General features: G+C 43.6%; 1 protein-coding gene across 2 annotated transcripts in view; it reads right to left on the bottom strand.

The window, feature by feature from the left end:
- Efhc1 (EF-hand domain containing 1) overlaps positions 1-12,029 on the bottom strand; it is a 59,320-nt gene that overhangs the window by 10,536 nt on the left and 36,755 nt on the right. For both annotated transcript variants that reach the window (XM_029539041.1, XM_021199075.1), the window contains exons 6-9: positions 9,820-10,040; positions 7,811-7,951; positions 3,962-4,175; positions 2,676-2,823 (exon numbers count right to left, since the gene is read on the bottom strand). In XM_029539041.1, the coding sequence (XP_029394901.1) occupies positions 2,676-2,823; positions 3,962-4,175; positions 7,811-7,951; positions 9,820-10,040 (724 nt within the window). The remainder of the gene's footprint in view (positions 1-2,675; positions 2,824-3,961; positions 4,176-7,810; positions 7,952-9,819; positions 10,041-12,029) is intronic.

Genomic DNA, 12,029 nt, shown 5'->3' with positions numbered 1-12,029 from the left:
CCCTCTCTCTTCCCTCCCTCTCTCCTCCCTCCCTCTCTCCTCCCTCCCTCTCTCTTCTCCCCTCTCAGCTTCTTCCTACGCCTTTCCATTCTCTCTTCCCTTTCCTCCCTCCTTCTGTTCCTCCTTTATGCCTTTGCGTAAATCTATATTAAAGTCTCTATTTTCATAAAACAATGTCAACTTTGCTTCATACTGACTCACCTAGAAATTCTTTCCACCATTGTGAGGCTCAGGCTGCCCCTGAACTGCTCACCACCACCCCCTCACATACACATTTAACATCTCTAGAATTAAGATGCATTTTAAAATTGATGGTGAATGTGCATTATAATTGGTCATTTTTTTCTATTGCAGTAGTAAATAAAATAATACTGGATATATATATATATATATATATATATATATATATATATATATATAAAATTTTTTTCGTAAGTTCCAGTAACAGAGAAATAACTAATACAGGCCTGCAGTAGTTTTGTAAGTTATGAATGGTCTGAGGACCATGCTTTAGGACCATTGTGCTAGATAAACAGTGCTTCTACCAGCATCAGCTTCTCTCCATTTCTTTGCTAAGTTCATCCTCTCTCACACACTTCAGCAATTCTGCCCACTTCCCACACATCCGCTGTTCCTCCCGACTCAGTCTGAGCGTAACCAGCAGCTCTTCTGTTGTTTGAGACAGGGTTTTGACTGTGATAGCCTCAAAGCTACCGGAGAGATGGGGTCAAAGGCAGGCAGCGTTTGTATTTTTGCATTTTTTTTCTCGTATTATTTTTCCATCTTAAGCCAAGCACAAACTCTGATGAAGCTCCTCATCGAAGCCTTTGCTTCCCTGCTTGACGCCAGCTCATCCTTGATTCTGCTTTATCTCCTAAATATAAAGTATATCCCAAACCCAAATCTCTACCACATCACCCTAACAAACTCCTCTACCCACACACCCCAGTGTCCACATCTCAGTTGGTGCAAGTCCTTCCTGCTGCTCAGGCCCCAATCTTAGAATCCTCTTGAAGTCGTCTGATTCTCTCACATCTTCATGCTCAGGAGCCATCCCCCACAGTATTTATATATATATATATATATATATATATATATATATATATATATATATATATATGTATGTATATGTATGTATGTATATGAGGCTCTTCATGCCAGAAGAGGGCATCAGATCACAGCATAGATAGCTGTGGTTACTGGGAATTGAACTCAGGACCTCTGGAAGAGCAAACAGCCAGGTCTCTTAACCACTGAGCCGTGTCTCCAGCTCCTTATTTACTTATTTTATTCTTTAATGTATCACATCCTGACCACACTTTCCCCTCCAGCCCCTGTTTCTAATCTCCCTCCTGATCTCTCTCTCCCTTCCCCCCCACTCCCTTCAATGTCATGTAGCTCAGGCTGGCCTCAGCCTCCCCATGTAGCTGAGGCTGGCATTCAAACTCTTGAACCTCCTGCCTGTACCTCCCTAGTGCCAGGATTAAGGATGCACCACCACATGTAGTTCTGACTGGATTATCAATACAGCAGTCAGGGGCCTCTTTAAAGCCTGCTGTTCTTTTACTCAGAAATTCTCTGCTTCGTTCAGAAAAAAGTTTGTACCTTTGCAAAAACCCAGTGTAACCTACACCATCTAGCTCCTTGTTGATTTATATATATATATATATATTTTTTTTTTTTAATTTCAGCACGCACCCACACCCCTCTTCCTCCCACTCTCTCAACCCAGCCACTCCCACTCGTCTTGCCAGTGCCTTGCATATGCTCAGCTGAGCATGCTAACTGGCAGGCCTCTGTGCTCACCCTGAAAATCTCTACACATGGACCCAGAGATCTCCCTTCCCTTCTAGGGCTTGCTCCAGTTGTCCTCACAGTGTCGCCCCTCCCACCAAGCAAGTACAAACCACTTCCAACCTCCATAAAGGCTTGCCACCTACATTTTCTTTAGTTTTGGAGAGTATTTACCACGGATTGTACTGTATAACAAACTCATGTTACTCTCTATCAACTCCTGTTTAGGTCAGTCCAGAAAGATAGCAACTTCTTATCTATTTTGTTATTGATAAGCCAAGGGATAACATCTGAAGTAGATCTGACAGGCATCCATTCCTGTTTGCTACAGGGATGGAGGCTGGAAGACTTCTAACATCGTAGTTATTAAGTTGAGCCCAAAGCATCTTTCATGTCTGCCCAACAGCTTCTACCAGGAGCAGGAAATTTGAAATTCTAAAGCGTGATTACATATTTATTTTGACCAGAATTACTTTCTAGGGGGGTCTGTAGAGATAGCTCAATGGGTCAGAATGCTTGCTGTGTGCGCGTGTGGGTCTGAGGAGCCCAGGTCCGAGCACCTACAGAAAAACAAAACAAAACCAAAAACCTGGGTGTGGCCGCACCATCAACTCTAGTGCTGTGGGTGGGGAGCAGAGACGGGAAGATCCCTGGCTTCTTGGGCACCTTCCAGACTCAGTGGGATGCTAAAGAAAGGAGGCAGAGAGTTGCAGAACAGGGCACTTAACGGTCTCCTCTGGCCTCTGCACACAGGTGGAGGAGCATGCGCACCTGTGCACACATGTGCATACATACCGCATACACATACAGTCGCACAGAGAGGAAGTGCTTTCTACATGTCCTGCACCTGTCAAGTCTTCACCTTAGGCAATCACACATACCTTTCCAGTTCTGGTGCGGGAAGATCCTGCTTCTGGATCCGGTTCTGAATTGAGGCCAGGGCTTCTGGTGAATACTGGGAAGCATTGCTCTCCATGTATTTTAAAACATACTCATCCGTATCGAGGATGACGAACCGATGGCCAAACACTGAGGAGAAAGGAGCATCACACTCAATTCAGCTTTGTTTCTCTCATGCACGCAGGAGCAAAATAATGCCAACCCTGTAGCAAGAAGTCCACGGGTTAGCATTTGTATCCAGACTACTGAATTGTTTTGTTTTGGTTTTTGGAGACAAGGTCTCTCTACAAAGCCCTGGCTGTCTTAGAAGTCACTGTATAGACCAGGTTGGCCTTGAATGCAGAAACCCACCTGCCTCCCAAGTTCTTAGATTACAGGCGTGTTTCAGCTAGGTGAAATTTGAGCAGCTCTATACATTACTATGCAGTAGTTTCCTAAGGTTCTATCTAATGATTGAAGCCGACATAAACAGCAATGTAGTATCAACAAGTGCAGTGACTTATAGCTTAATTGATAAGCAAGGAGATTAAGAAATGGTGGCATGGGTCACAGTTACAGGGAAAGATCCCATTTCGGGTTCCAGTCATCCAGCACCTTTCCCGCCCAAGGAGGGGTGTCTGCCCAGGAGCAGTCTCAAGACCTGAAACAGTAGGAGGGCCATCTTTGCTCTGGTGTACTCCCAGGGAGGGGGCGGCCTACAGAAGGGACACAGCTTCTGGGAAGGATCCCTTTTCTGGCTCCAGTCACCCAGCACCTTTCATGCCCGAGGAGGCATGTCCACCTGGGAGGAGTCTCAAGGCCTGAGCCAGAAGGAGAGCCATCTTTGCTCTGGTTCCCTTGGGCTCCAGTCTGCGCTATCAAGAGTGTGAACCGCAGAAGCTACACAGCTTCGGGACAGACAGAAGCAACCTAACTTCTGGGACAGACCCTGTTTCAGGCTCCAGAAATTTGGGCACCTTCCTCGCCNAATCCCAGCACTTGGGAGGCAGAAGCAGGCAGATTTCTGAGTTTGAGGCCAGCCTGGTCTACAAAGTGAGTTCCAGGACATTTAGAGCTACACAGAGAAACTCTGTCTTGAAAAACCAAATAAATAAAGGTAATAATGTAAAAAAAAAAAAAATGGTAGCATGAAAACTGTCATATTACTATCATCTTAGACAGAACACAGTCAAATACCTCTTATAAGGCTTAAGAATGCAGTGTGTCACAGCTTCAAAGAATCCATTTTCCAGGGCAACAGGAAACTCTGAACTATGTTTAGGCTTACCCTCAATCACGGCACCGATGAAGAAGTCACTTGGCGAGTAGTAGATGGGGTTGTCAACTGGAGAGAATGATTTAACCACTTTAGTCCTGCCCAGGAATTTGCCCCCAATGATACCAGAATTTCGAACAGGTGGCTCAAAGATGCTGATCATATCCGTGGCAAGGAAATAAGAGACGACAAAGCGACGGTCTTTGTCTTCTGGGACAGGGGATTCCTAGGAAGATGAAGGAAATACAATATCAAAGTTCATGATCTTTCTAGGACACCCAAATGAAACCAATGGATTCATATAAACATGCCATGTATTGAGGGTCCAGGCTGGGACAGCCAGGCGTCATCTCAGGAAGGCCTTGCAAGGGAAGCCATCCTAACTGAACTACAGTCGATTGCTGCCTTGTGGGAGTGTAGACCCAGTGTTAGCAGATCTTCTAGTTTTAGAGAAGAACAACTTGTGGGGTTTCTATTTAAGAACCCCTGGCTTTAAAATGTTGGTGTAAGAATCCAAAGCCAGAAAGGGAGGAAGTGCTTTGGCCATTTACAAAAGGATGCATCTCCATCCATGAAAGGATGCAGCAGAGAACCACAAGAGCAAAACACTGGGAAGAAAGCAGGCTGAGCACAGCCACATGGCTCCCCAGCGCGGGGAGAAGACTCACCCGAAAGGTTAGCCCAGCAACCTGGCAAAGTCACAGCCTTCAAAAGGCTCAAACACAGCATAGAGGACTCCCCACCTCAGAGTGCAGAGGCTGGACACAATTTTGAGAATCCATGGTGGTTCATGCCTTTAGGTCCAGCACTTTGGAGACAGAGGCAGGTGGATCTCTATTGAGTTGCAGGCCAGCCTGGTCTACAGGGCTAGTTCCAGGACAATCAGGGCAACATAAAGAATCTCGTCTTGAAACCAAACCAAAATAACAAAAAGATAGTCGTTGCGCTATCTGGGGGCCTGAGAACAGACACAAGAATGGACATGGGTCAGCTTGCCACAGGCCCAGTAGGAGAGACCGCTCCAATGAGCAGTTGTAGAGAGCCAGAGGGGTAGATGTTAACAAACCGAAAAAGTGAAGGTGGTAAGAGGCTCAACTGAGGCAAAAAAGGTGTACAGGGAAGAACAGCTCCATCCCCACAGGTCTCATCAACTGTGAAAGTCTTTGTAGCCTTGAGTCTCAGGTCAGGGAATGGATCAACATCAGGGGACACCTGGCTGCTCTGAGGGTCACTGCAGGAGAGTTCCAGAGCTCTGACATTCCAGGGAACTGTTGCTGTGGTTAAACATCATAAACAAGGCAGCTTATAGAAGAGTTTGTTTGGGGCCCATGGTTCTATAGCATTAGAGTCCATGCTGATGGAGCAGAAGGAGATGGAGCAGATGGGGCAGCAGCTGCTGAGGGCCCACATCTCTATCCACATGCAGAGAGAAAATAACTGGGAATGGCCAGTTGCTTTTGAAAGTCAAAGCCCCACCCCTACCCTGCTGTGACACATTTTCTGCCATCAAGACAGAACCTCCCAAGCCTCCCGCAAAGGTGCCAACAATAAAAATTCAAGTATTATAATGCTCATTACGTACTGGATACATCTTATTCAAACCACCACAGTGGTCAGTGCTTAGCGATCTGGGAAGCATGGGACAGGTCGTCTGCCAGTACAGGGCTCGGCGCTGTGCAGTGGGTACATTCTCTACTCCTAAGGCGCTTAGAATCCACCTACAGCTACCGTATTAACTACCCCGGGCTTATACTTGATTCCTTCTCCTTTATACTGCTCTGCCCAGAAACTCCTGAACAAAGTTGAGCATAAAGCATGCTGGCAGTCTTGCCTCCTTGTTCCTGATGCCAGGCAGTAGTTTCTCAACGTTTCACCACTCTGTGTGCTGTTTATCATGGGGCTTGTAGGTGTATTTTATAAGATTAAGACAATTCCTTTACTCTCTGTTTCTCAAGAGATTTGTTTTAAAATGTGATGGATTGATTTCTTAACAAGTGTTTTGCAAATCTTTTTTCAGTTTCAGCCTCAAAATATATTTCAAAACTTAAAATTTTGGGGGAGAGAGGGATTGTTTTTATTTTCTGTTGAAATCTTCAATCTTGCTTTTTAGCTTCTTATATTTGATGAACACACCTTTTTAAGCTTGATTTTGATTTTGAACTTACATTTCTTTCTTAAAAAAAAAAAAAAAGATTTATTTATTGTTATATGTGCGTACATTGTAGCTGTCTTCAGACATACCAGAAGAGGGTGTCAGACCTCATTACAAACGGTTGTGAGCCACCATGTGGTTGCTGGGATTTGAACTCAGGACCTTCAGAAGAGTAGTCGGTGCTCTTAACCGCTGAGCCACCTCACTAGCCCCTGAACTTACATTTCTTTCTAAGCCTCACACTTTAAAATAGTTTTGATATTTATCAAAGGGAGTGTGTAGAGAGCTAGAGTATGGGAGGCTCAGGAGTTAAGAGCACTGGCTGCTCTTCCAGAGGACCTGGGTTTAATTTCCAGTACCCACACAATGACTTACAACCTGTGGTCGTTTCAATATACTTGATTCTGGCCTGTGGGAAGTAGCAGTATTAGGAGGTGTGGCCTTGTTGAAGGAAGTGTGTCACTGTGGGGATGGGCTTTGAGGACTTTTGCTTGAGCTCTGCCCAGGGAAGAAGGGAGAGTCTACTCCTGACTGCCTTGGAATCAAGATGCAGAACTCTTTCGTTCTCCAGCACCATGTCTGCCTAGACACTGCTTCCTGCCATGATGATAATGGACTGAACTTCTGAAACCGTAAGCCAGCCCCCAATCAAATGTTTGCCTTTATAAGTTGCCTTGGTCATGGTGTCTTTTCACAGCAATGGGAAACCGTAAGACAGCATTTACAACCAGCTGTTACTCCACTTGTAGGACCTGACACCTATCCCCTGGCCTCCTGTATGTGTGTATGTGGGGGTGGGGGGTTCCTACAGGACTTTTGGACAGCAGGAAAATGGTCCACAAAGAGGCAACAATAAAACTCTGCTCAGCCCAACTCGGATACCAGTACGGGGCCAAAACTGCAGGAGCCTGATGCCAATTCATTTATTTTAGCCATATTTAAACACACCACAATTTTGGAAGAAAGTTTTCTGATAAGAATTAACTCAGTCCCACGAGTACAACAAAGCTTAACATATGTTTACATTGAAGTTCTTTTCAAAGTACACATGGCTTTGACCATAAGGTTGGTTCTGTTGACTTAGAAGCAATTCTCAAGATAAGGTCTAGGGAGAAGGATAGGTAAATAGTAGGTAGGTAGATAGGTAATAGTCTGTGAGAGGTCAGGAATTGGCTTGGCTCTAAGATAACAGAGAAGTCACTTAGGCTGTTGTAAAGTACAAGGACAAGTTTTATGGCCTAGAGGTAGTGCTCTAGGTTTTAGGGGGAAGAGAGTCTGGGAGAAGCAAAGCCTAAATTCTGGTGGATACGAGGGGAGCCTGGGTCAGATGAGGGGAGCCTGGATCAGATGAGGGGAGCCTGGGTCAGATGAGGGGAGCCTGGATCAGTAGGTTGTAGACTACAGTCCCAGCATCCCCAGAAGAAGACAGGTCAAGTAGCTTCCTGCTATCTACAGTGCATGAACATACATGCAGGCAAAACATTCATACACGTAAGTAATTTTTAAAATTTTCAAAAGGCAATATCTGTTAAACTAGTATAATTCAACTTTTTATTCTTAACATGTAATGTATCCAGTGTAGTTATCACGTCAAGTTCTAAAAATCAGTAAGACAGTTTCTACTGCTCAGGAAACAGACTCTGGAAAGGTCTGTCTGACGCAAATGACTACGTTATACACATCTGCAGCTGCTTAACAGGGACACTCACCAGAGCGGCCAGGTAGCGGAGCACCTTGTTGTCATTCATCAGCATTTTAACGACATCTTTTCTGGGAGCTTTGGGAATGAGAGCAAAACAATTCTGAGCAGAGTCTTCAATTAGTCCATAGCCATTATAAGGAGGCAACTCCTGGAGAGAAAACAGGGAGAAGCTACTGGTGTTCATATTCCACCAGAGGTCACTTGGGGAGTGTCTTCTTAAAGGTCAACCAGCTCAGAAACACTCAAAAGCAACTTCTGAGGAGCAACCTGGGTCGTGTAATTGGAGCTCGTCTCAAAAACAAGCGAATAAACATCTTAGTCTCAACAAGTCACAAAACACATTAAAGAGCTAGGAAATTGGCACATTTAGAGGAAAAGAAAAATAATCAGATGTTATCCCTGAAGAAGATCCAAGGGAGGTATGCTTGACAATGGCTTTCAAACAACTGTCTTAAAAATGGTCCAAGAGGGCCTGCCCGCAGAGTGATTCATCGACTTGAAACCACTTGCCACACAAGCTTCTCAACCTGAATTTGAACCCTGGAATCTACAGTGGAAAGAAAGAACCAACTCCCAAAAATTCTCCCCTGACCTCCACACACACATACCACAGCAACATTCAAAGCATAAAAAAGAAAGAAAGCAGGCCCATGGAGAATTCTATATGTAGCAAAGCTGTCCTTCAGAAATGAGGGACAAACTGAGGTATTTCTAAATGAACCAAAGCTGGGGAGTTCAGTACCTCTGCACATGACTGGCAAGCAGTATGCAAAGTGAAAGGGTATTAGCGTACCCTCTAACCATTCCATTACACTGAACACACAGAGGTCAACTGGGAGGCATTACAAACTCCTCTAAAGTAAATAGTAGTATAATGTTGGGTTGTAATGCCATATTTTTCTCTTCTCTGTAGTTTAAGAGAGCTAGAGATATAGCTAGGTAGCAGAAGACTTGTGTACCATGTGCAGCATCCCAGGTTTGATGGCCAGCAATAAAAACAAAACAAAACAAAAGAAACCTTTCCCAATGTGGGAGACTGATTGACTTAAAAGCAGTGGGGAAACCACTTGAATCTACAGAATGCACTCTTGAGTTAAGGCCATAAAAGTAGGTAAGATAGTATGCTATGTGGATTTGTACATGATTTAAAGCTTGGAAAAAGTCAGGTGGTGGTGGCACACACCTTTAATCCCAGTATTCAGGAGGCAGAGGCAGGTGGATCTCTGTGAATTCCAGGCTAGCCTGGTCTAGAGATTGACCAGGGCAACCAAGGCTATACAGAGAAACCTTGCTTCTAAAAAAAATAGGAAAATATAAAACATCTTAAAACTAATATGAGCTTTGCTTTAAAAGTAAATATTATAGCTGCCTGGTGACTCTCAGAAGGGTGTTCTCTGGTCACCCTCCTGCTTGACACATTCCCACTCCCACAAAGAAAAACAGTGCCCACAAATGACGTGGTAGCCGCTCTGACAGCTGCCTTTAGAAGCAGAGGTTATATACAGAACTGTAGATACTTGGTCACCTGAGATATGCTATGGGCATTTTCCACATTAATATTTTATTTTCTACAGGCCTTACAAGTTTCTACTAGTATGGATAGATGAGTTTTGTCAACCTCATTCTTCATTCTGCATAAAACATGTATTCTTTTACAGTCCTCAAAGCATATTTTGTAGACCAAAGATAAACAATATTCTAAGGAATTAAAATGACAACAGACAGCACCTCAGAAAGGTTATTCTAACTGGATTTCTTGTGAACAGTATAGGAAAATTGCATTTTCATGAGACAAACACAAGGTACTGAAAATCTTTAAAATTGTACAGATTATAAAACCTCATTATTGATGCTCTGTTTCTTTGGTTATTGCTAGACTGTGGGTATTTTCATAGAGTGATGGGCTCTGTATTTCTCCTTTGGTGAGTCTCTATCATACAGAAGTCATCCATCTTTATGGAGTTCTTCAGTGTCTACATCGTGTTCTTACCACATTTGGGACTTCTATCCCATTACCTGTTTTACTGGAGGTGGCTCCTTCTTGGTCACATCAACTGGTGGTAAGTCGGGCATTCCAAACTTGTCTTTGTAGAACTGTCGTGTGAACGGGTCACAGTCGTAGATGAAGAAGGTCCTCCCTAGGATGGTTAGCGGCTTCCCCACAATGAAGTCCTTGGCAGTGTACCACTCCAGCACCTCTTGGTCTGAGATTTCCAGCACACACTTCGGGAAATTCCCTAATAGGAGACGGGGTTAGAAGGGTGAAAGAATAAATGGGAAGAAAGCTAGACATGAGAGCTGAGTACTCTTTTTTTTTTTTTTAATTTATAATCCTATATTCTAGCAGACATATTCAATCTTTTTTTAATTAGATATTGTCTTTATTTACATTTCAAATGTTATCCCCTTTCCTAGTTTCCTCTCCTAAAATCCCCTATCCCCTCCCCTCTCCCTACTCCCCCACCCACCCAGGCATTCCCCTATACTGGTAATAGAACTTTCATAAGACCAATGGCCTCTCCTCTCATTGATGACCAACTAGGCCATTCTCTGCTACATATGCAGCTAGAGATGTGACTCCCACCATGTGTTTTCTTTGATTAGTGGTTTATTCCCGGGGAGCTCTGTGGGTGCTGGTTAGTTCATATTGTTGTTCCTCCTATGGGGCTTCAGTCCCCTTCAGCTCCTTGGGTCCTTTCTCTAGCTCGTTCATTGGGTCCCTGTGGAGAGCTGAGTACTTTAAGGGCTGGCTCTGGTTAAGGATTAAGCAACTATTGATTGTCATCAGGCTGTGTTTTTTCAATCTTTGACAGAATACACAAATAATATGCCAGTTATTTTTCATAAAATCCCTCTTCTACACCTCTTCTATTATCACAAACTTCAAAGATCCACACAATTAATACCTAGTCATCTGAGGCATATAAGAGAATTGGTCCCAGCTTGCCACCCAATCTTCTGCCCAACAATTATTAGTGATTATCTGCACACAAAGTGCACTGTTAGCCACCCAGTTTACACAACTAACTGTGCGAAAACAACTCCTATCATTGTGGAGAAAATACTCTGTTGAGATAGACACTAGATAATAATAGCATGGGTAATGGGTCGCTATTCATCTAACGATCACCACTGATATGAATGAGCATGGCTTAGTCATACACATGAGGCAGGGACATAGACGGTTAATGAGATGATTACAATAATCCACTCATGTGGATTATCTTCACCTTATTTTTGAGACCAGGTCTCTTACTGAACCTGGAGATCACTAATTGACCAGGCTGCCTAACCAATGAGCTCTTGGGAATCTGCCTGTATCTTGTTACCAGCACCATCTAGTCCTGGGAATACACATAGGGTAAGCTGTTGTACCCACAGGTTTTTCTGTGGGTCCTTGAGATGCAAAGTTTGATTCTAAGGTTTACACCTTGCAGACTGAGCCATCTCCCCAGCCCCTCCCTCTCCATCACTCTTCCCATCTTCTGATAATCACCATTTAATGCCCAACTTTCATGAGATCAGTGTTCTTATTTTCTTTCTGTTTTAAGGCAGAAAGCCCAGGCTGTCCTTGAATTGGTGATTCTCCTGCCTCGGCCTCCCAAGTGCTGTGATTACAGGTATGTGCTGCTGAGTCCCAGCAAAATCAATGTCATACTCTATGCACAAGTGAGTGAGATCATGTAATAATTTTCTTTCTGTGCTTGGTTTATATCACTCAATAAATGATCTCCAGAATTCTACCCACATTGGCACCTATGACAGGTTTCATTCTTTTTGTGGAGAACTGGTATCTCATTGTGTAGCTACCACATTTTTCTTTGTGCATTGGTTGATGGACACTTGGATTGTTTCTATTTCTTAGATACTATTAGTTGTTTTGCATTAAACATACATGTACAGATATGTCTTATACATAACATTTCACTTTCTTTGAATACACACACATACACACATACACACACACACACACAGGGATGATGGTCTGGCTTTAATTTTTTTGAGGAGTCACCATTCTGTTTTCCATGTTTGTATTAATTTTCATTCCCACCAGCACCTTGTAGTCAGAACTACAGATGGCCATGTGTTGCTATTATGGGTGCTGGGAATAGAACCCAAGTTCTCTGAAAGAGCAACTAGTTCTCTTAACTGCTGAATAATCTCTCCAGCCCTCAATGAAGCACTTATTATAGTTTTGAGATCAGATTATCTGATAATTACTAATT

Source organism: Mus pahari, chromosome 5, assembly GCF_900095145.1.
Source record: "Mus pahari chromosome 5, PAHARI_EIJ_v1.1, whole genome shotgun sequence".
Lineage (NCBI taxonomy): Eukaryota > Metazoa > Chordata > Mammalia > Rodentia > Muridae > Mus > Mus pahari.
This window is presented reverse-complemented; position numbering and strand designations above follow the sequence as displayed.